Here is an 18,616-nt window from a genome sequence, read left to right as displayed (position 1 = left end):
CCCCCAAATAGGATACACCAACTTAAACCCCGAGGCCTGACCCCTCCGCACCGCATCAATGCCGCCAATCACTCCGCGCAACCCCCCGGACTCCTCCTGCACGGGGTGCGTGACCAGCCCTCCCTCCGCCAGAACCGCCTCCATCTCCGCGTACCACCGCTCCGCCGCGGCGCGGTCGGCCGGCCTGGCCAGGAGGTTGTACGGCGCCTCCCAGCCGACGATCTCGCGCCCGAACTGCGTGAACAGGAACACCCACTCCGGGCGCACGCTGCGGCGCGTGTGTCGGTGCAGCGGGAACGGGTCCAGCGAGACGTACTTGCCGCCCGCGCGGCCGATCGCCTCGTAGCAGATCTGCATCGACTCCGTCGTGCTGATGCAGTCCAGCGCGAAGGCCAGCGTGTTGGCCGTGTGGTCGCGCAGGTCCGACCCGCAGGTCGGCGACCGGTAGTCGAAGGTCGCCGCCGCGCCGAGTTGCTGCAGCCGCGCGAAGTTGTGCGGGGAGCTGGTGGTTAGTGGGGTGAAGCCGGAGCTGTGGGCATTTGAGCAGATGTTAGTTGAGCTGGGACGCTTTTTCTTTTGCGGTTCTGTGAGATGTAGGCGTTGGCTTACCGGCGTAGCACTTGGATGGCCAGCGTCCCTGTCGCGGTCCCTCCACCGTATACCAGGACATACGTCGGAGTCCTTTTTGCGGCAATACTCTCCGACTCGGACGCTCCGGCGCCCACCAGCGGCAGGCCGAGAGTCTGGTACAGCGCCAATCCGGTGGTCGCCAGCCCGCAGCCCAGCGTCGCCGCCTGCTGGAAGCTCATCGAGTCCGGGATGCAGAGCACCAGCGCCGCGGGCACCGCCACGTACTCGGCAAAGGCGCCGTTGTCGCGCTGGCCCGCGTTGTTGCCGAACACGCAGCCGCACACGCGCGTGCCCAGAGCCAGCCGCGACGACGAGAAAGCGGACGAGGTGACCCCCTCGCCGAGGGCCACGATCTCGCCCGCAAAATCCAGCCCGGCGGTGGCACCGGGGCTGGGCGATATGTCGGCGGATTTGGCGTCGTAGGGGTTCAGTCCGACACAGGCGACCCGCACCAGCACCTCGTCGGCGCCCACCTGCGGTAAGGGCTGGCTGGTCTGCAGCTCGATGCTGCCGGGACCGGCTATCTTCAGTGCCTGTTGGGTAGTCGGTAACTCGCTCATGGTGATGATGTGAGTGGAGAGGATGTGGGCGTGGGTTGAGGCTATGGCTGTGGCTGTGGCTGTCTTCGCGAGCTGTCGACGCCTGGAGACTAGTGGACTGGATATGTATGAGGTCTGGTCTTGTTTATGACCGAATGGCGATTGCTGTGATGAAACTGATTCCAATGGTCTCTATCCTTCTGGAATTTCCGATGTGGATAGCGCCGCGGACTGATTGGCGGGCGGGGTCCGGCGGGCGGACGGACTTAGGGCTGACGCCGGAATTGCTGCTTACTTTCCACAGCCATTGTCCGGAGGATGCATCATCAGGAGAGGTTTCGGAGATCAATGCAGTAACCAACACAGAAAACAGTACGTACGTTATCTACTGACATGATCCACGTTTGCCCGACGGTGCCCTTCCCCTGTCTCAAGTGAATCGTTAATTCCTTAGAGGCACATTGACAATCCCAGCCCGTCAAACTCCAACATGGCAACCAGCGCTTTCTTGCAGCAATTCCAGACAGACGAGTCCAAGGGCCAGTATGTAAGTGCAGTAGCTGGCTCGGTGCTCGTCTTTGCCAGTGCGTTTGCATTGAACGCCATGAGGCGACCGAAAGAATTCACGACCGACGAGGGCAAGCGCATCGCTGAACTTCCCGCTGATGTGCGCATGTCCAAGTTCATTCGCAGGTGAAGATCCCCCATGAGCAGTTCCTACACCAGTAAATACTGATCGGGCTCACTGACAACCCTCAAGTCGGGAATTGTCCGAACAAGGCGAGGCGCTCGCCGGCACCGAGCCGTATCTCATCCGCAGCGGGCCCTACCGCGAACTGGTGATCAGCCAGCCCGACCAAGTCCACGAGTTCTACCGCAGCGACAGCAAGAGCCACACCAAGCCCCGTAATCTGAACCTGGGCGAGCCCTTTGGCCGCTTCCTGGGCCCCTGTGTCGGCGTGCAGTACGGCGACCACTGGCGGGCGATCCGCAAGCACTTCGACCCGCCCTTCGCCTTCCATCCGGTCGCCCAGCGGATCCCCCGGTTCCAGCGGGAGATCGAGGCCTGGCTGGAGAGCAAGGCCCCCACGGCGACCAGCGAGCTCGACAGCAAGGTCGATTTCCGGTTCTTGGTCTTCAAGCTGCTCTCGCTGCACCTGTATGAAGATGCTTTCGATGACCGAGTGCGTTCACCATATTGCATTGAGATGGCGGATCGGGAACTGACAAGATACGACTAGTCCTACTGGACGCTGCTGGAGCTGAACGACCAGCACGACGCCATCATGATGGACATGCTGGTCAGCAAGCACCCGGACTCCAAGCTCTACAACCTGCTGCCCAGCGCCCCGCGCAAGCGACTGCAGGAATTCCACACCCGGTGGCAGGAGTTCAACCGGCTGATCGTCGAGAACGCCCGTGTCGTAAGCACTCTCATCAACCCTCACAATGCCAGTACTAATATCACCCCCAGGGCGGCTGGGCGTGTCCCGTTGAGACAATCTACCGCGGCGTGGAGCCAGACAAGGACTTCACCGAAGACGCTGTACGTGCACCCCCGAGACCGCTACAAACTCAAATCCGGAGTCCATACTAACACCGGCACAGTTCCTCGCAACCCTGACCGAGATCCTTTTCGCCAACGTCAACATCAGCGCCGAGGTCTTCCGCACCATCTTCACCAACCTGGCCGCCAACCCCCGCATCCAGACGGCACTCCGGCAGGAGATCCAGGAGTGGAAGGCGAAGCCCGACTTCGATCTGTCCAAGTACCTCGCGAAGCAGGATACCTTGCTCAACCGCGTGCTGATGGAGAGCATGCGCATCTCGCCTGCTTTCTGTGGGTCCCCTTGGGCCCCACCTATTCCATCTTACTTACAAGGGGGACACTGCATTGCTAACCTCAATCTGAATATAGGGTTCTCCATGCCCGAAACCACGGCGGAGCCTAAGAAGATTGGCGGGTACAACATCCCCGCCGGCACGCCGGTGGTGATCGACACGCGTCGCCTGAACAACGGGGCCGCCACTTGGGGTGATGATGGCGTGGATCGGTTCGACCCCGATCGGTTTCTGAAGGTGGCCAGCCAGGACCTGCGCTGTGGGTTCATGCGGTTTGGGACGGGGGCGGCGTCCGGACGGTGCCTGGGGAAGAATGTCGCGGATGCGGTGTTCAAGCTGACGGTGATGGAGGTGTTGGAGCGGTTCCGGCTGGAGAGCGTGAGTGAGAGTGCCAAGGAGGGGCGGACGTTGGATGTCCGGTTGGTGGCGTTGAAGTAAGCCGGTTGACGCGTTGACGCGTTGCTGTAGTTGTTTTATTGTTTTGGAATGTTGGTTGCTGTGCTGGGTTGAATTCGATTATGGGTTTGGTTCGTCTGAAATCTATGGTGTTTGTTCTTGAACTCTGCGAGATTACAGTATGCAACCTCGTAGTCCGGAGAGACTGGCTACTGGATACATTGAAGACAGCTTAATACAGTATTGCGATCGAGATATATGGAAGACACAGTTTTTCGATGGGTTAGGAACGAAGTGGACCGACTCTAGTACTCTACTGCACCCCTTGTGGATCTTACGAGTACAGTACACTACCTGTCCGCATGCAATAGAACATTCTAAACCACGTTTTTTTCTTCATTCAAAACGAACACTAACTAGCTAAGGAGTAGCTACATTCAATCTCATCCCGGACAAGACTAGCAGGGATCGGAGTACGCCTGTCTGTCTGCATGCACGCGGCCTGCGCCTCCGGCCTGCACCTCCGGCCTCCGCCCTGCATTTCCCCTTCACGTCCCCCCTAACCCCTAACTACTTGTGCAACGCAACCAAAACCCCCGTCTTGTTCGACGGTCCAATGCGCATGACCGAGACAAACGGATTCTCATCGCGCGGCTCAATGCGACTGTACACCTGCGCCAACCGGGCCAGGATATACGCCGTCTCCGTCTGGACCATCATCTGGGCCGGACAGCGGCGGGGCCCGCCGCCGAAGGGCACAAACTCCCAGAAATGGGCCTGATCGACGAAGCGCTCCGGCTTGAAGGCGTCGACGTCCTCCCCGAAGTAGAGGGGATCCTTCTGCATGACCGTCTTCGTGACCTGGACGACATCGCCCTTGCGAATCAGGATGGGCGACTTGCCGTCGGGCCCGCCCCCGAGCGGCAGGGTGGTGTCGTTGATGCACATGCGCACCTGCGACACGTTGTTGGGGTTGAGCCGGTGCGTCTCGTTGATGCACGCGTTGAGGTACTTCATGCCCCGCAGCGCCTCGAAGGTGAGCGGCGCGTCGCCGTGGGCCAGCACCTCCGCCCGCACCTTCGCCCACGCCTCCGGGTTCCGCGCCAGGTGCCACACCACGTTGCCCGTGAAGATCGAGGTCGTGTCGTTGTTGGGCACGAAGAGCAGCGACAGCTGCGATCGCAGTTCCGCCCGCTCCGGGCAGTGCTTCGCCATGTACCACAGCAGATCCAGCCGCTCGGGCCCCACGTCCTCCCCCGCCGCGATCCGCCGCTCCCGCTCCGCGATGTCCGCGTACACCCGGTCCAGGTGCTCGTCCATGTACGCGTGCACGATCTTGATCGCCCGCAGCCACCACGACCAGTCGATCAGGTTCATCACCTTGTACATCTGGAGTCGTAGTCGGTTGCCCCGCAGCACGTCCAGCATCGCCCAGGTCACCCGTGCGCGCTCGGGGTGCGTCAATGCGTCCATGGGCGCGCCGAAGATGAAATTGGTGGTCACGTCGAGGAACTGGGTGGGTTGTTAGTTGAATGAGCGTGGACTGACGGAGAAGGGAGGGGGGGGGGGCTCACCCATCGCTGGAGGTAGGGCTGGATGTTGACCGTCTCTCCGTCCGGAGGCAGGATGCGCAGGAGATGGTCCGTGTAGGAGCGCAGCCGCTCGGTGTCGGCGTAGACCTCGCGCATGAAGAAGGGCTTGATCAGCGCGCGGCTGAAGACCCAGTCCTCGCCGTCGACGACGTTGACGCCGCGGTTGGCGAACGCGGCGCCGGCATTCTTGTAGCGACGGAGCGGGCTGATGGCGAAGTCCTTCCAGTTGATGGCCGTCAGGGACTTGAGGTTCTCGGGCTCGATCGTGTAGACGACCCGCGTGCCCATGAAGGTGATCTGGAAGGTCTTGGGCTGGCCCTTGTGCAGCTCGCTGAGCCAGGGGATGAAGTAGTGGCCCCGCAGCGCCTGCCACTGCGTCCACACCAAATCCACGCCCCAGAACGGCTCCCACTGGAACCGCGAGGGCACAGACTTGCAGCCCCAGGACCGCTGCTTGCGCAGGTCGCTCGCGCGCCGGACAAAGGACCGGAACAGAAGCGCCAGGAAGCCTGAGCAAAGGAGCAGAATGGGCAGGCTCTGCACCGGGAGGTTGTGGTACTGCACCAACATGATGGAAAAATCGTGTTGTTGCTGCTTTTAAGGGATAAAAAATGATGTCAAAATTGTAGCCAAGCAGGTTGGCAGTAGCATTCAATTCATTAAAAGGCCGGATCATTCCATATATCTATCTATTGCCAGTCAGCCCCAACTCAAGGCAAGGTCAGTCCGGAGTTGCTTGGCGGGCATCTCCGGGGCGGATGGAATCTGACCGGACATCAGCACCGCAACCGCCGGACTTTTGAAACTCACCCCCAGCCCAACTGGATCTCCTGTCCATGTGCTTTTCCGACACCACACCGCAGGCCTCAGCCTTGTCCGACGGTCTCATTGGGTGTAGTTTCATTGGATGCGCTTCTCCGCGTGGCAGACAGGGGTTCAGTCCGCGTGGACGTCCGCTCCGGCGGGTCTGAAGATGAGGCTGGGGCTAGGGCTTGGATATGCCTGTGCATACTACACATCGCAGACGTATACATACGCTCTACGATCGCACCACCTGTCAACTCCTCATCATCTGATCATTTGTACATCTCTCCCTCAACTTCAACAGAATTCAGGACGACTTGCCGCGGATAGCAGTGACTCGCTATTCCCACACACACTCCCCACTCTTTCAACAACAACCACAATCAAAAATGCCTTCCTCCGTTCCTGAACCCATCGCCATCGTCGGCTCCTCCTGTCGGTTTCCCGGCTCGGCCTCCTCCCCCTCCAAGCTCTGGGACCTCCTCCGCCAGCCCCGTGACGTGCGGCGAGAGCTGAACGCCCAGAACCTCAACCTCAAGCGCTTCTACCACCCGTCCGGGGACACCCATGGCTCGACCGACGTCAAGGGCCAGGGCTATCTGCTGGCTGAAGACAGCCGGCTCTTTGACCCGGCCTTCTTCGGCATCAGCCCCTTCGAGGCCGACACCATCGACCCGCAACAGCGCATCCTGCTGGAAGCCGTCTACGAGACCTTTGAGAGCGCCGGCTACACGCTGAGCCAGATGCGCGGGTCGCAGACCTCGGTGCATGTCGGCGTGATGACCGACGACTACCACGACATCCAGGTGCGCGACCTCGAGAGCATCCCTCAATACACTAGCACGGGGACCTCGCGAAGTATCCTGGCGAACCGCATCTCGTACGTGTTCGACCTGCACGGGCCCTCGGTCACCGTCGACACCGCCTGCTCCAGCTCGCTGGTCGCCCTGCACCAGGCGGTCCAGAGTCTGCAGCTCGGGGAGGTAAGCTGTGCGGTGGTGGGCGGGGTGAACCTGATCTTCGACGCCGTCATGTACGTTGCCGAGTCGAAGCTGCACATGCTCTCCCCGGACTCGCAGTCGCGCATGTGGGACAAGACCGCCAACGGCTATGCGCGCGGAGAGGGCGCCGCCGCCATCCTGCTGAAGCCGCTCAGCCAGGCCATCCGCGACAATGATCACATCGAGGGCTTGATCCGGGGCAGCGGGATCAACTCCGACGGCCAGAGCCAGGGTATCACTATGCCTACATCGGCGGCCCAGGCGGCCCTCATTCGGAGCACATACCAGCGGGCCGGCCTCGACCCCATCAGGGATCGGTGTCAGTACTTCGAGTGTCACGGCACGGGCACCGCCGCAGGTGACCCCGTCGAGGCGCAAGCGATCAGTGAGGCCCTCCTCGGGGAGGATGCATCCACCGGCGTGAACACAGACGACGAGAGCTCGCCACTTTATGTCGGCTCGATCAAGACCGTGACTGGTCACCTGGAAGGGTGCGCCGGTCTGGCCGGTGTCCTGAAGGCGCTGGTCTCCATCAAGCATCGCACCATTCCGCCCAACATGCTCTTCAATGAGCTGAACCCCAAAATCGAGCCGTACTACGGTCCCATGCAGATCGCGACCGCGCCCGTTCCCTGGCCCAAGCTCGCTCCGGGGGTGCCTCTTCGCGTGAGCGTCAACAGCTTCGGGTTCGGTGGTACCAACGCCCACGTTATCCTGGATAGCTACGAGACTCCAGAACAGGAACCCGTCGCTGAAGGCAGTGCGCCACTCGGCCCCATCGTGCTCTCCGCTCACTCCGGCGCCTCACTCTTGGGCAACGCCGAGGGACTCCTGCAGTACCTGCAGGACAACCCGTCGGTGGACTTGTCGGACCTCAGCTACGTGCTGCAGACCCGCCGAACAGCGCACCGAGCACGGGCTTTCTTCTCTTCGTCCTCGCACCAGGGCTTGGTCAGCGGCCTGCAGAAGTTCATCTCCGACAACCAGAAAGTGGCGAAGAAGGACACCATCGGGATCCGCCACCAGGCCATCAACCCTAGCGAGACGCCGGGCATCCTGGGCGTGTTCACTGGCCAAGGCGCCCAGTGGCCCGGCATGGGTCGCATGTTGCTCGATCACTCCCCGCTTTTCCGGGAGGTGCTCGACAGGTGCGATGCCGTGCTGCAGGCGCTGCCCGACCGTCCCGAGTGGCTCCTCGTGGACGAGCTGCGCAAGGATGCCGATACCTCCCGCGTCGGCGAAGCTGCCGTCTCCCAGCCGGTATGCACGGCCATTCAACTCGGTCTCCTGGAAGTACTGTTCGCCAGTGGGATCGACTTCGACGCCGTGGTCGGCCACTCGTCCGGCGAGATTGCGGCCGTCTACGCCTGTGGCATCATCTCCCTGGACGCGGCGATGCAGATTGCCTTCTACCGCGGCAAATACGCGGGTCTGGCGCAGGGGGCGAACGGGGAGCGCGGCGCGATGATGGCCGCGGGGATCAGCTATAACGAGGCGCAGCGGTTCTGCAGGCAGCTCGAGTACCAGGGCCGGATCAGCGTGGCGGCCAGCAACGGCGTCCAGAGCGTCACCCTGTCCGGGGACAGCGACGCCATCCAGCAGGCCAAGGAGCACTTCGACCGCGAGAACGTGTTCGCGCGCCAGCTGAAGGTCGACACCGCCTACCACTCGCACCACATGCAACGCTGCGCCGGCCCTTACCTCCAGTCCCTCGAGGCCTGCGACATCCAGGTCCGCCGGCCGCGCGACGGCTGCTTCTGGAACTCCAGCGTCCGCGGCGACACCGAGCTGCTGCGGGGAGACCTCCAGTCCCTGAAGGGACCCTACTGGGTTCAGAACATGGTGCAGACGGTGCTGTTCTCGCAGGCGGTGCGCTCCTCGATCTGGCACGGGGGCCCGTTCGATCTGGCCATCGAAGTCGGGCCGCATCCTGCGCTGAAGGGTCCCACGGAGCAGACCCTGGAGTCCGCCTTCGGCACCGCTCCCTCCTATACCGGTGTTCTCAAGCGTGGCGCCAGCGATGTCGAGGCGCTGTTCGACGCGATCGGCTTTACCTGGGCCCATCTGGGACCGCAGTTTGTCAGCTTCGCGGGTCTCCGACGCGCCTTGGTGCCGGAAGGCAGTCGACGCGCCCCCAGGCTCTTGAAGGACCTCCCGTCGTACTGCTGGGACCACGACCGGGTCTACTGGCGGGAGTCTCGCATCTCGGCACGATTCCGCAAGGGTAATGATGTGTTCCACGAGCTGCTGGGTCGCCGCACGCCCGACGACACCGATCGGGAGCTGCGCTGGCGCAACGTCCTCAAGCTCAGCGAGCTTCCGTGGGTCAAGGGCCACGAGATCATGGGCGAGCCCCTGTTGCCTGGTGCCTCATACGTGGCTCTGGCGTTCCAGGCCGGACAGGCGATCGCGGCCGGCAGGGCCGTGCAGTTGATGGAGGTGCAGGACGTGGAGATCCGGCGGCCCATTGTGGTGCCGGACTCGCGTGAGGGCCAGGACACGATCTTCACGGTGCGGCTGCTGGAGAGCGGCAACCCCAAGGTCATCGAAGGCCATTTCTCCTACTGTTACTGCTCGGATCCCAGCACGGGCGCCATGGTCCACACCTGCGAGGGCCGCTTGATCATCCACCTCGGCGAGGCTGAGGGCGACGAGCTGCCCCCTAGCGCCCCGGCGCCGCCCAACTTGCTCCCCGTCGACAGCGAAGAAGGCTACGAGGTGCTGGCGCAGGCGGGTCTGAACTACACGGGCATCTTCCATCGCCTGCAGGACGTCGCACGTCGGCTGGACTTCGCCGAGGCCAAGGCCGAGTGGTCGGCCGAGGAGCTGCGCGGAGGATACGTCGTCCACCCTGCGTTGCTGGATGTGTCTTTCCAGAACCTGTTCCACGCCCGCGCGGACCCCAGTGCCGGAAAGCTGCCGACCAGCGTGCTGCCCGTGCATATCAAACGCGTGGCCGTGAACCCAAGGGTCACCCTTGGGGCGGAGGCCGGCACCATCCGCACGGTGACCCAGTCGTTCATCACGGCGCGCAACGGCCTGTCGCTCAGCGGTGACATCCATATCTATGATGGGGTGACCGGAGAAGCCGCGCTGCAGGTGGAGGCGCTCTCGGTGAAGCCCATCGCGCCGCCCACGGCGGAGCAAGACCGCCGGCTGTTCTTTGACACCGTCTTCATGGCCGACCCGTCGCTCTCGCTGCTCGAGCCGCTGCGTGACGCCGGCGACGTCGAGCGCGATACCGCCCTCGTGGCCGACATTGATCGCGCCGTGCTCTACTACGTGCAGCGGGTGCTGGAGCAGGTCGACCCCAGCGAGGTGGCCGGGCTCTCGTGGTATTTCCAGCGCATGCTGGACTGCTTCGAGCACTGGGTGCAGGTGGTCCGCGAGGAATCTCACCCGCTGGCCCAAAGCGGCTGGCTCGACGACCGGATCGAGGTCATCGAGGAGATCTTCAGCCGCTGGCCAGGCCAGATTGATATCGAGATCGTGCGCGCCGTGGGCGAGAACCTCATGGACGTGCTGCATGGCAAGACCCAGATGCTGGAGGTCCTGATGAAGGATGACCGCTTCGGCCGCATGTACTACGAGGGCTGCGGTTTCGCCGTCGTCAATGCCGGCATGCGCAACGTCCTCCAGCAGATCTCCAACAAGTATCCTCAGGCCAACTACCTGGAGATTGGTGCTGGAACGGGTTCCACGGTAAGGAGCTTTCTGTGTTCTATACTTCCCGCGTGTTCCATTGCTGATAACTGTCTTATAGTCTCACGCCATCCTGCAATCCATCGGGAAGAGCTTCGACACCTACACCTACACCGACATCTCCACCGGTTTCTTCGAGAACGCGGCCAAGCGCTTCTCGGAGTTCGCCAGCAAGATGGTCTTCAAGACGCTGGACGTGGAGAAAGACGTGGTCCCGCAGGGGTATGCCTTGCACTCCTACGACGTGGTCGTCGCCTCCAACGTCCTGCACGCCACGGGCAGCATGGAGGTCACTCTCGCTCACGCCCGATCGCTGCTCAAGCCTGGTGGTTTCCTGCTGCTGGTGGAGATCACCGGCATCGAGATCATGCGCATCGGCTTCTGTATGGCCGGCTTGCCCGGCTGGTGGCTGGGCGCGAAGGAAGGCCGCCGCTTCCACCCCGGCATGACCACCGAGGACTGGGACCGCACCCTGCAGGATACCGGTTACTCCGGGGTAGACCTGGTCTACCACGACCTGCCAGACGCTGACAAGCACTGCATGTCTTTCATGGTCAGCCAGGCGGTCGATGAGACCGTGCTGCAGCTGCGTGAGCCACTGGGGTACATCAACAGTGTGCCCCAGACCGACTCGCTGCTCGTCATCGGCGGCCACACCCTGCCGGTCTCGAAGCTCACAACCGCCCTTCAACGCCAAGTCGGACCTTCCTGGCGCAGCCGCGTGGTGGTTGCCCGCGATCTCGAGGCCGTGGATTTCTCCCGTCTCTCGTCGCGCATGGATGTGGTGTGTTTGCAGGAGCTGGACGCCCCGCTGTTCGCCGCGCCTATCTCCCAGAAGAAGCTCAAGGCCCTGCAGGCGATTTTCCTGCGCGCGCGGAACGTGCTCTGGGTCACCAAGAGCCGCCGAGCGGAGAACCCCTATCAAAACATGTTCTTGGGAATGTCGCGCGCCATCTGCAAGGAGCTGCCGCAGGTGTCCATCCAGTCCTTGGATGTGGAGTCGATCACCAATACCAATCTCTCCGCGCGGACGGTCCTGGAAGCCTTCGTGCGGATGAAGATCCTGTCGGCAGTGGACGAGCAAACGCCCCTGCTGTGGACACGCGAGCAGGAGCTGGTCATCGACGGGAACGAGACCCTGATCGCCCGTCTGCGTCCCAACCAGGAGCTGAACGACCGGTACAATGCGCGCTACCGCACGGTCACGAAGCCTGCGTCCGGCTCCGATGCGACAATCTGCCTCGTCCAACAGGGTGACAAGCTAGCCTTGATCGAGGCGGACAATCGTGGTCTCGCTGGTGCTGCTGAGGATGTGAAGGTGAAGGCAGCTTTCTCGCTGACAGTTCCCGGCGGTGACAAGCAGGAGACGCTCTACCTCACGGTTGGACACCAAGTTGACGTGGGAACCCCGGTGCTGGCCATCTCGCGTGTTGATGCTTCTGTGGTGAGCGTGCCGCAGGTGGATGTCATCCCGATTGACGAGACGGCTTGCGACGCACTTGTCCTCGAGAGACTGAGCGACCAGATTTTCGCCGATGCGCTGTTGAGCGCCGTCCCCGCTGGGCAGTCCGTCACTTTCTACCAGCCTCGGCGTGGTCTGGCCGCTGCCATTGCTGCCACGGCTGAGCAGCGCGCGATGGAGGTGTTCTTCGTGTGCTCATCCACTACAGACGCAGAGGTTCCCAATGAATGGATCCGGATTCACCCCCACAGTTCTCCACGAGTCATTCAAAGCCTGGTTCCTCGCCAGGACTCGATCTTTGTGAATTGCTCGGGCTCCACGGACTATCTCGGATCCAGTATCCAGTCCGCGCTATCATCTCCTTGGGCAGTTCCGAAGCTGGACAGTGGGGTGTTTCAGAAGGGGCTCGATCTCCTGCGAGCTGACGGCTCACTTGCTGCGGGATACGCCGCTCTGCAAGACCGTCTCTTCACGTTGAATGCAGAGTTGCCGGTGTCAGGTGAAATCACCGTTGTGAACGTCGATCAGCTTGCACGAGTTGATGCTTCGATTCTGCAAACCACACACATCACTTCGTGGACTGAGACAACTGATTCTCTGAGCCTGGTCGTCCAGCCTCCCGACCTGACTACTCTGTTCGATCCCGCCAAGGCATACCTGATGGTCGGCATGGCCGGCGGGCTCGGCCTGTCGATCTGTGAGTGGGCCCTGAAGCACGGCGTGAAGCACATGGTCATCACCAGTCGAAATCCGAACATCCATACCCGCTGGCTGGCGGATGCACGACACAAGGGAGCCAACGTGCATGTCGAGTCGATGGACGTCACGGACCGGGCGTCGGTGCAGTCCACGGTGCGCCGGATCCAGAAGACCCTGCCTCCCATAGCTGGTGTCTGCAACGCGGCCATGGTGCTGACCGATCGCATGTTCGTCAACATGGACGCGGACGCGGTCAATCGCGTTCTCAAGCCAAAGGTGGACGGCTCCAAGCACCTGAACGAGGTGTTTGCCGACACGCCCTTGGACTTCTTCGTTCTCCTGTCCTCTTGCGGTGCAACCATCGGCACCCAGGGCCAATCCAACTACCACGCCGCCAACATGTTCATGTCCGCCTTGGCCGCTCAGCGTCGCGAGCGCGGGCTGGCCGCCTCGGTCGTCCACATCGGCTTCGTCACCGATGTCGGCTACACCACGCGGCAGGAGCGAGCGATCTGGGAGATCTTCGCTCGCCTGCAGTTCAAGTTTATCTCCGAGATGGACGTGCACCACGCATTCGCCGAGGCCATCATCTCCGGCCGACCGGACAGCCACCGGCCGTGTGAAGTGGGCGTCGGTATGGACCCTCTGACGGAGCCCCTGCCGGCCGGCCACAAGCCAGCCTGGACCTCCGACCCGCGCTTCTCGCACTATCTGCCATCCACCAATGTCCGGAACGAGGTGGTGGCTCGATCAGGCCAGGATGACCTCAAGGAGCGGTTCCGCGAGGTGAGCACCGAAGCCGAGGCTGTGGAGCTCGCGCAGGACGCGTTCTCGGCCAAGCTTGAAACCATGATGCAATTGCCTGCCGGAAGCGTCTCGGTCCAGGTGTCGCTGATCGAGCTGGGTATCGACTCGCTCGTGGCCGTGGAGATCCGTACCTGGTTCCTGCGCGAGCTGGGCGCCGACATCCCCGTTCTCAAGATCCTGGGAGGAGACTCCATCGCCCAACTGTGCACCAACGCGGCCAAACAGCTGCTCGCCCAGCAGCTGGAGCAAACGGCCTCCTCCAAGGCAGAGGAGGTCGAGACCGAAAGCACGACCGTGGACGAGTCTCAGGACTCGTCGCAGACTCCCTCCGAAGCCCCGGAGACCGCCGAGACCAGCTCCCTCGGGGCCGCCGACCAAGATCTGTCGTCTGCGAGCAGCTCTCCCAGCGTCGTTGATCCCACCGACGAAAAGGACGGCCACGAAGCCGGGGTGAACGTAGGACAAGACCCCCTCCTCCCCGATGTGCGACGCGACGCTGACGATGATGACTATGGCCAAGGTATAATCGAGAGCGAGCGTCTCTCGTCTGGCCAGTCGCGGATCTACATTCTCTCGCAGTTTCTCAACAACCCGACCGCGTACAACCTCATGTTCCAGTTCGAGATTGACGGCCCCCTGGACATGGAGCGCCTCCGCAACGCGCTCGCCCTCACCATGCAGCACCATGAGTCCCTGCGCACGTGCTACTTCGTGCGCGAGGAGGACAATCAGCCCATGCAGGGCGTGCTCGTCTCCCCGATCGTGCGCTTCCGCCATGTCGCCGACGCGACGGCCGACGACATCGCCGCGGAAGCGACTTTAGCCAAAACCCGGGTCTGGGACCTCGCCCGGGGCGAGACCATGGAGATGGCGGTGCTCTCGACCTCCGTGGAGTCGCACACCATCATTCTTTCCTATCACCATATCATCATGGACACCACCGGCTGGCGCTTCTTCATCCAGGACCTGTCCGCCGCCTACCGCATGGAGCCCCTCCAGCACACCAGCAAGACCTATCTGGAGTACACGCGCCGACAGTCCGAGCACCAGCAGACCGGACAGTTCCAGGCGCAGCTGCAGTACTGGAAGAACGAGTACTCGACCGTGCCCTCCGTGTTGCCCTTGCTGCCCATGTCCAAGACCAAGACGCGGCCCAGCACGCAGGACTTCCGCACCACCTACGAGTGGCAGGAGATCGGGCCAGAGGTCGCGCAGGCGCTGAAGGCCGCGTGCCAGAAACTGCGGATCACCGCCTTCCATTTCCACCTGGCGGTGTTCCAGGTCGTGCTGTCGCAGCTGGCGGGCACCGACGACCTCTGCATCGGGGTGGCGGATGCCAACCGGCTGGACGACGACTTCGCCGACACAGTGGGATTCTTCATGAACATGCTGCCGGTGCGGTTCCGCGTGTCCCCGGACGCGCGGTTCGCGCAGATCGCGCAGACGACGGCGCGCAAGGTGCTGGGCGCGGTGCAGAACTCGGCCGTGCCGCTGGACATGATCCTGGACGAGCTGCACGTGGCGCGCTCCTCTGCCCACACCCCCTTGTTCCAGGTCGCCGTCAACTACCGGCTGGGCGTCGTCAAGAAGATCCCCTTCGCCGGCCACTTCCTGACCATGGCCAACGTCCAGGAGGCCAAGAACCCCTACGACCTCAGCTTCGCCATTATCGAGTACGGCGCCGACGGCTTCGTCCTGGAGATGGCCTGCCAGGAGTCCCTGTACGACGCGGCCGCCACCCGCACCATCCTGGACACGTATGTGCGCGTGCTGAAGGCCGTGGTGGCAAACACCTACACTCCCGTCGCCGACGTGCCCATCCACGCTCCCGACGCAGTCCTGGCGGCCCTCGAGCTCGGCCAGGGCCCTCGAGTGGACTTCCACTGGCCTGAGACGCTGTCGGAGAAGGTCCAGCTTGCGCAGGAAGCCCATCGGGAGCAGATCGCCATCCGTGACGGGAGTCAGGCGCTCACATATGCTCAGCTCGCGGAGCGGGTAAACGCGATCGCTGCGGCTCTGCAGGCTGCAGGTCAAACGGCTGACTCCCGGGTCGCTGTCGTGTGTCAGCCCTCGGTCGACTTCACGGCCTCGATGCTCGCCATTCTCCATATCGGCGCGGTCTACATCCCGCTGGACGTCAGTCTGCCACCGGCACGGCATGCGGCCATCGTCGCCAGTGCGCGGCCTAGCGTGGTGCTCTGCCATGAGGCCACTCTCGAGCGCGCTGGCCAGCTCGGCGCCGGAGAGAAGAATCTCGCCTTGCAGGTCATCAATGTGGATGAGATCGAGGCTACTGTCAAGGAGACGATCCCTTGCACTGCACAGCCGCAATCGCCCGCCGTGCTCCTGTACACGAGCGGCTCAACCGGCAAGCCGAAGGGGGTGGTACTCTCGCAGAGCAACTTTGTCAACCACATTGCGCTGAAGATCGAGGCGCTGGATCTGCGGCCGGGACGCGAGGCCGTGCTGCAGCAGAGCTCGCTGGGTTTCGACATGTCGCTGATCCAGACCTTTTGCGCCCTCTGCACGGGGGGCACGTTGGTGATCGTGCCGTACGAGTCGCGGCGCGATGCGCTCCACATCACCCGGCTGATGCACCAGCACCAAGTCACCATGACCATCGCCACGCCCTCCGAGTATCTGACCTGGCTGCACTACGGGCGGGACTCGCTGGGCGAGTGCGCTGGCTGGCGGTGGGCGTGCATGGGCGGCGAAGCGGTCCATCGCTCCCTGCTGCACGAATTCCAGCGGCTGGGCCTCGCATCCCTCTCGTATCTGAACTGCTACGGTCCGACGGAGATCACCGCGGCGGCCACCTTCCACCGCATCTCGCTGGAGACTGGGGAGGAGGATGAGCCTGAATCCCAGAGTACGGTCGGCAAAGCTCTGCCCAACTACGCCCTGCGGATCGTCGACGCGGCGGGCCGGCCTCAGCCGATCGGGTTCCGCGGGGAGATCTGCATCGGTGGCGCCGGGCTGGCGATGGGCTACTGGGCGTCGCCGGAAGAGACCGCGAAGCGGTTTGTCACGGACAGAGCATCACCATCGACTAGGTGGTATTGCACGGGCGACCAGGGTCGATTGTCGGCGGATGGTACGCTGGTTTTCCAGGGTCGGCTGGAAGGGAGCACGCAGGTCAAGTTGCGCGGGCTTCGGATCGAGCTGGAGGAGGTGGAAGGAGCTCTGCTGCAAGCAGGGGCGTCGCTGTTCTCGACGGTCGTGGTCACCGTGCGAGACGACGTCCTGGTGGCCCATGCGGCGACGGTCGGTGACCGGACAGGTGAGATTGAGCCGGCGGTTATCGCGGACTTGTTGGCGAACCTGCCTCTGCCGCAGTACATGTGTCCGGCCCAGGTGATCATTGTCGACGAGTTGCCCCGTACCAGCAATGGCAAGATTGACCGCAACGCCCTGGCCACCGCGCCGCTTCCTTCGACGTCTCGTTCTGGTGGTGATGCCAGTCAGCACGGTACCGCACCTAAGCTGAGCCTTCGTCAGGGCGAGCTCCGCATCCTTTGGGAGAAGATCTTGCCGCCGACCAGGCACGCGCTGACGGCCGAGTCGGACTTCTTCCTCGAGGGCGGCAACTCCCTGCGGCTGATCAAGCTGCAGCACGCCATCAAAGAAGCGATGGCGGTCTCCATCTCCACCCGCGAGCTGTACGAGGCCTCGACGCTGCGCCAGATGACCGCGCGGATCGACTTCCAGCGCGAGCACCAGGTCATCGAGAACGAGGCCATCGACTGGGAGGCCGAGACAGCCGTTCCCAAGTCTCTGGTGACCGCGGCGCGGAACGCCAGCAAGTACTCTGTCGTCCGCAGGAACGACGATCAAGCCATCGAGGTGCTCCTGACCGGAGCCACGGGCTTCCTGGGTGGGTGCATCCTGAACGAGCTCCTGCAGGACCCTCAGGTCCACAAAGTGCACTGCGTGGCTGTTCTACCCGACGAGCAGAGCCACCTCCCGGCCCACGATAAGATCGTCGCCTACACGGGGAGCCTTTCGTCTTCGACGCTGGGGCTCAACCCGTCCGAGTCGCTCGCGCTGCAGGAGGCCATCGACGTGGTCATCCACGCCGGCGCCAACGGCCACTGCCTCAACAACTACTCCTCCGTGCGCCAGGCTAACGTACATTCCACTCAGTTCCTGGCGTCCCTCTGCGCCCCGTCCGCCGTTCCCCTGCTCTACATCTCCTCCAACCGAGTGCCCTTGCTCGCAGCCAACAACACCGCCCCGGTACCGGGTCCCGTGGCCGCCGAGCCGCCCACCAACGGCACTGAAGGCTACACGGCCTCCAAATGGGCCAGCGAGAAGTTCCTGCAGCGGGCCTCGGCACTGACGGCGATGCCCGTGGAGATCCACCGCCCGTGCGTGGTGATCGGTGACCAGGCGCCGACCTCGGACGCGCTGAACGCGATTCTGCGCTACTCGCTGCAGATGAAGGCCATTCCGCGCTTCGCTAACGTGGAGGGGTACTTTGATTTCAAGCGGGTCGAGGAGGTGGCGCGCGAGTTGACGACCGCCGCTGTTGAGATGAGTCGCCATCGTGGCGCAAGGCCGCAAGAAGAAGGGTCTCAGCAGCAGCAGCAGGTGCAGGTGCGCTTCCGGCATCATTCGAGCGGCAACAAGGTCGCGTTCCCGGCCATGGTGGAGCATATGCGCACGTTGTATGGGGAAGAGTTTGCGGAGGTGGAGTTCATGGAGTGGATTGCGCGGGCCCTCGAGGAGGGGATGGATCCCTTGATCTCCATCTACCTGGAGAGTTTGGTGGAGAAGGGCGAGACGCTCCGGTTTCCGTATATGGGCGAGACGCTGGCTGTTTAGATGAGGTGTTTTGCTTCTTTTGTCTTTGATTTTGATTTTCCTTGCTGGTGTTGGTATCGTGTCAGTTGGGCGTTTGGATATCTGGATGATTGTCTTGTACTTTGAATAGCGAGGCGTTTTGTGGATCTGGCTCTGTCTCCTCACCTCTTGCTATATATTCAGACCTTTGATAGTGTAATTTGACACATGAGTATCGAACTTCGTCGAAGAACTCTTCCCAAAAGATGTAAAAGCTACACGTAGAGAAGAAGACTCAAGGAAACAAGTTCTTGGTTCAAGGATACCAGGATGCATGGAGGTGAAATGAAGTGAAGCTGA

At 62.5% G+C, this 18,616-nt stretch overlaps 4 protein-coding genes across 4 annotated transcripts in view; 2 read left to right on the top strand and 2 right to left on the bottom strand.

Moving 5' to 3' along the window:
• Positions 1-1,190, bottom strand: part of BO66DRAFT_453023 (zinc-binding alcohol dehydrogenase family protein) — a gene marked incomplete at both ends in the record, with an annotated part of 1,470 nt that extends 280 nt beyond the window's left edge. The window contains 2 exons of the mRNA XM_025651972.1: positions 19-529; positions 610-1,190. Coding sequence (XP_025503324.1) covers positions 19-529; positions 610-1,190 — 1,092 coding nt within the window. The remainder of the gene's footprint in view (positions 1-18; positions 530-609) is intronic.
• A 469-nt stretch (positions 1,191-1,659) lies between these two features.
• On the top strand, positions 1,660-3,449 carry BO66DRAFT_453012 (cytochrome P450 CYP5293A1; the record flags this gene model as incomplete). The annotated part of the gene is made up of 7 exons (XM_025651971.1): positions 1,660-1,712; positions 1,755-1,862; positions 1,930-2,353; positions 2,411-2,593; positions 2,644-2,715; positions 2,778-3,009; positions 3,088-3,449. The coding sequence occupies 7 exons, from the start codon at positions 1,660-1,662 to the stop codon at positions 3,447-3,449; spliced, it is 1,434 nt and encodes a 477-aa protein (XP_025503323.1).
• Positions 3,450-3,977: 528 nt separating this feature from the next.
• Positions 3,978-5,569, bottom strand: BO66DRAFT_402147 (cytochrome P450; the record flags this gene model as incomplete). Its single annotated transcript, XM_025648805.1, has 2 exons — positions 3,978-4,919; positions 4,982-5,569. 2 exons carry the CDS (start codon positions 5,567-5,569, stop codon positions 3,978-3,980), a joined length of 1,530 nt encoding a protein of 509 aa, XP_025503322.1.
• A 308-nt stretch (positions 5,570-5,877) lies between these two features.
• Positions 5,878-18,298, top strand: BO66DRAFT_429294 (putative polyketide synthase; the record flags this gene model as incomplete). The annotated part of the gene is made up of 2 exons (XM_025650446.1): positions 5,878-10,506; positions 10,568-18,298. Exons 1-2 carry the CDS (start codon positions 6,193-6,195, stop codon positions 18,296-18,298), a joined length of 12,045 nt encoding a protein of 4,014 aa, XP_025503321.1. The 5' UTR covers positions 5,878-6,192.
• Positions 18,299-18,616: the final 318 nt, after the last annotated feature.

This window comes from Aspergillus aculeatinus (genome assembly GCF_003184765.1).
Source record: "Aspergillus aculeatinus CBS 121060 unplaced genomic scaffold BO66scaffold_28, whole genome shotgun sequence".
NCBI classification, from domain to species: domain Eukaryota; kingdom Fungi; phylum Ascomycota; class Eurotiomycetes; order Eurotiales; family Aspergillaceae; genus Aspergillus; species Aspergillus aculeatinus.
The sequence above is the reverse complement of the archived record's forward strand: the minus strand, read 5'-3'. Positions and strand labels throughout refer to the sequence as shown.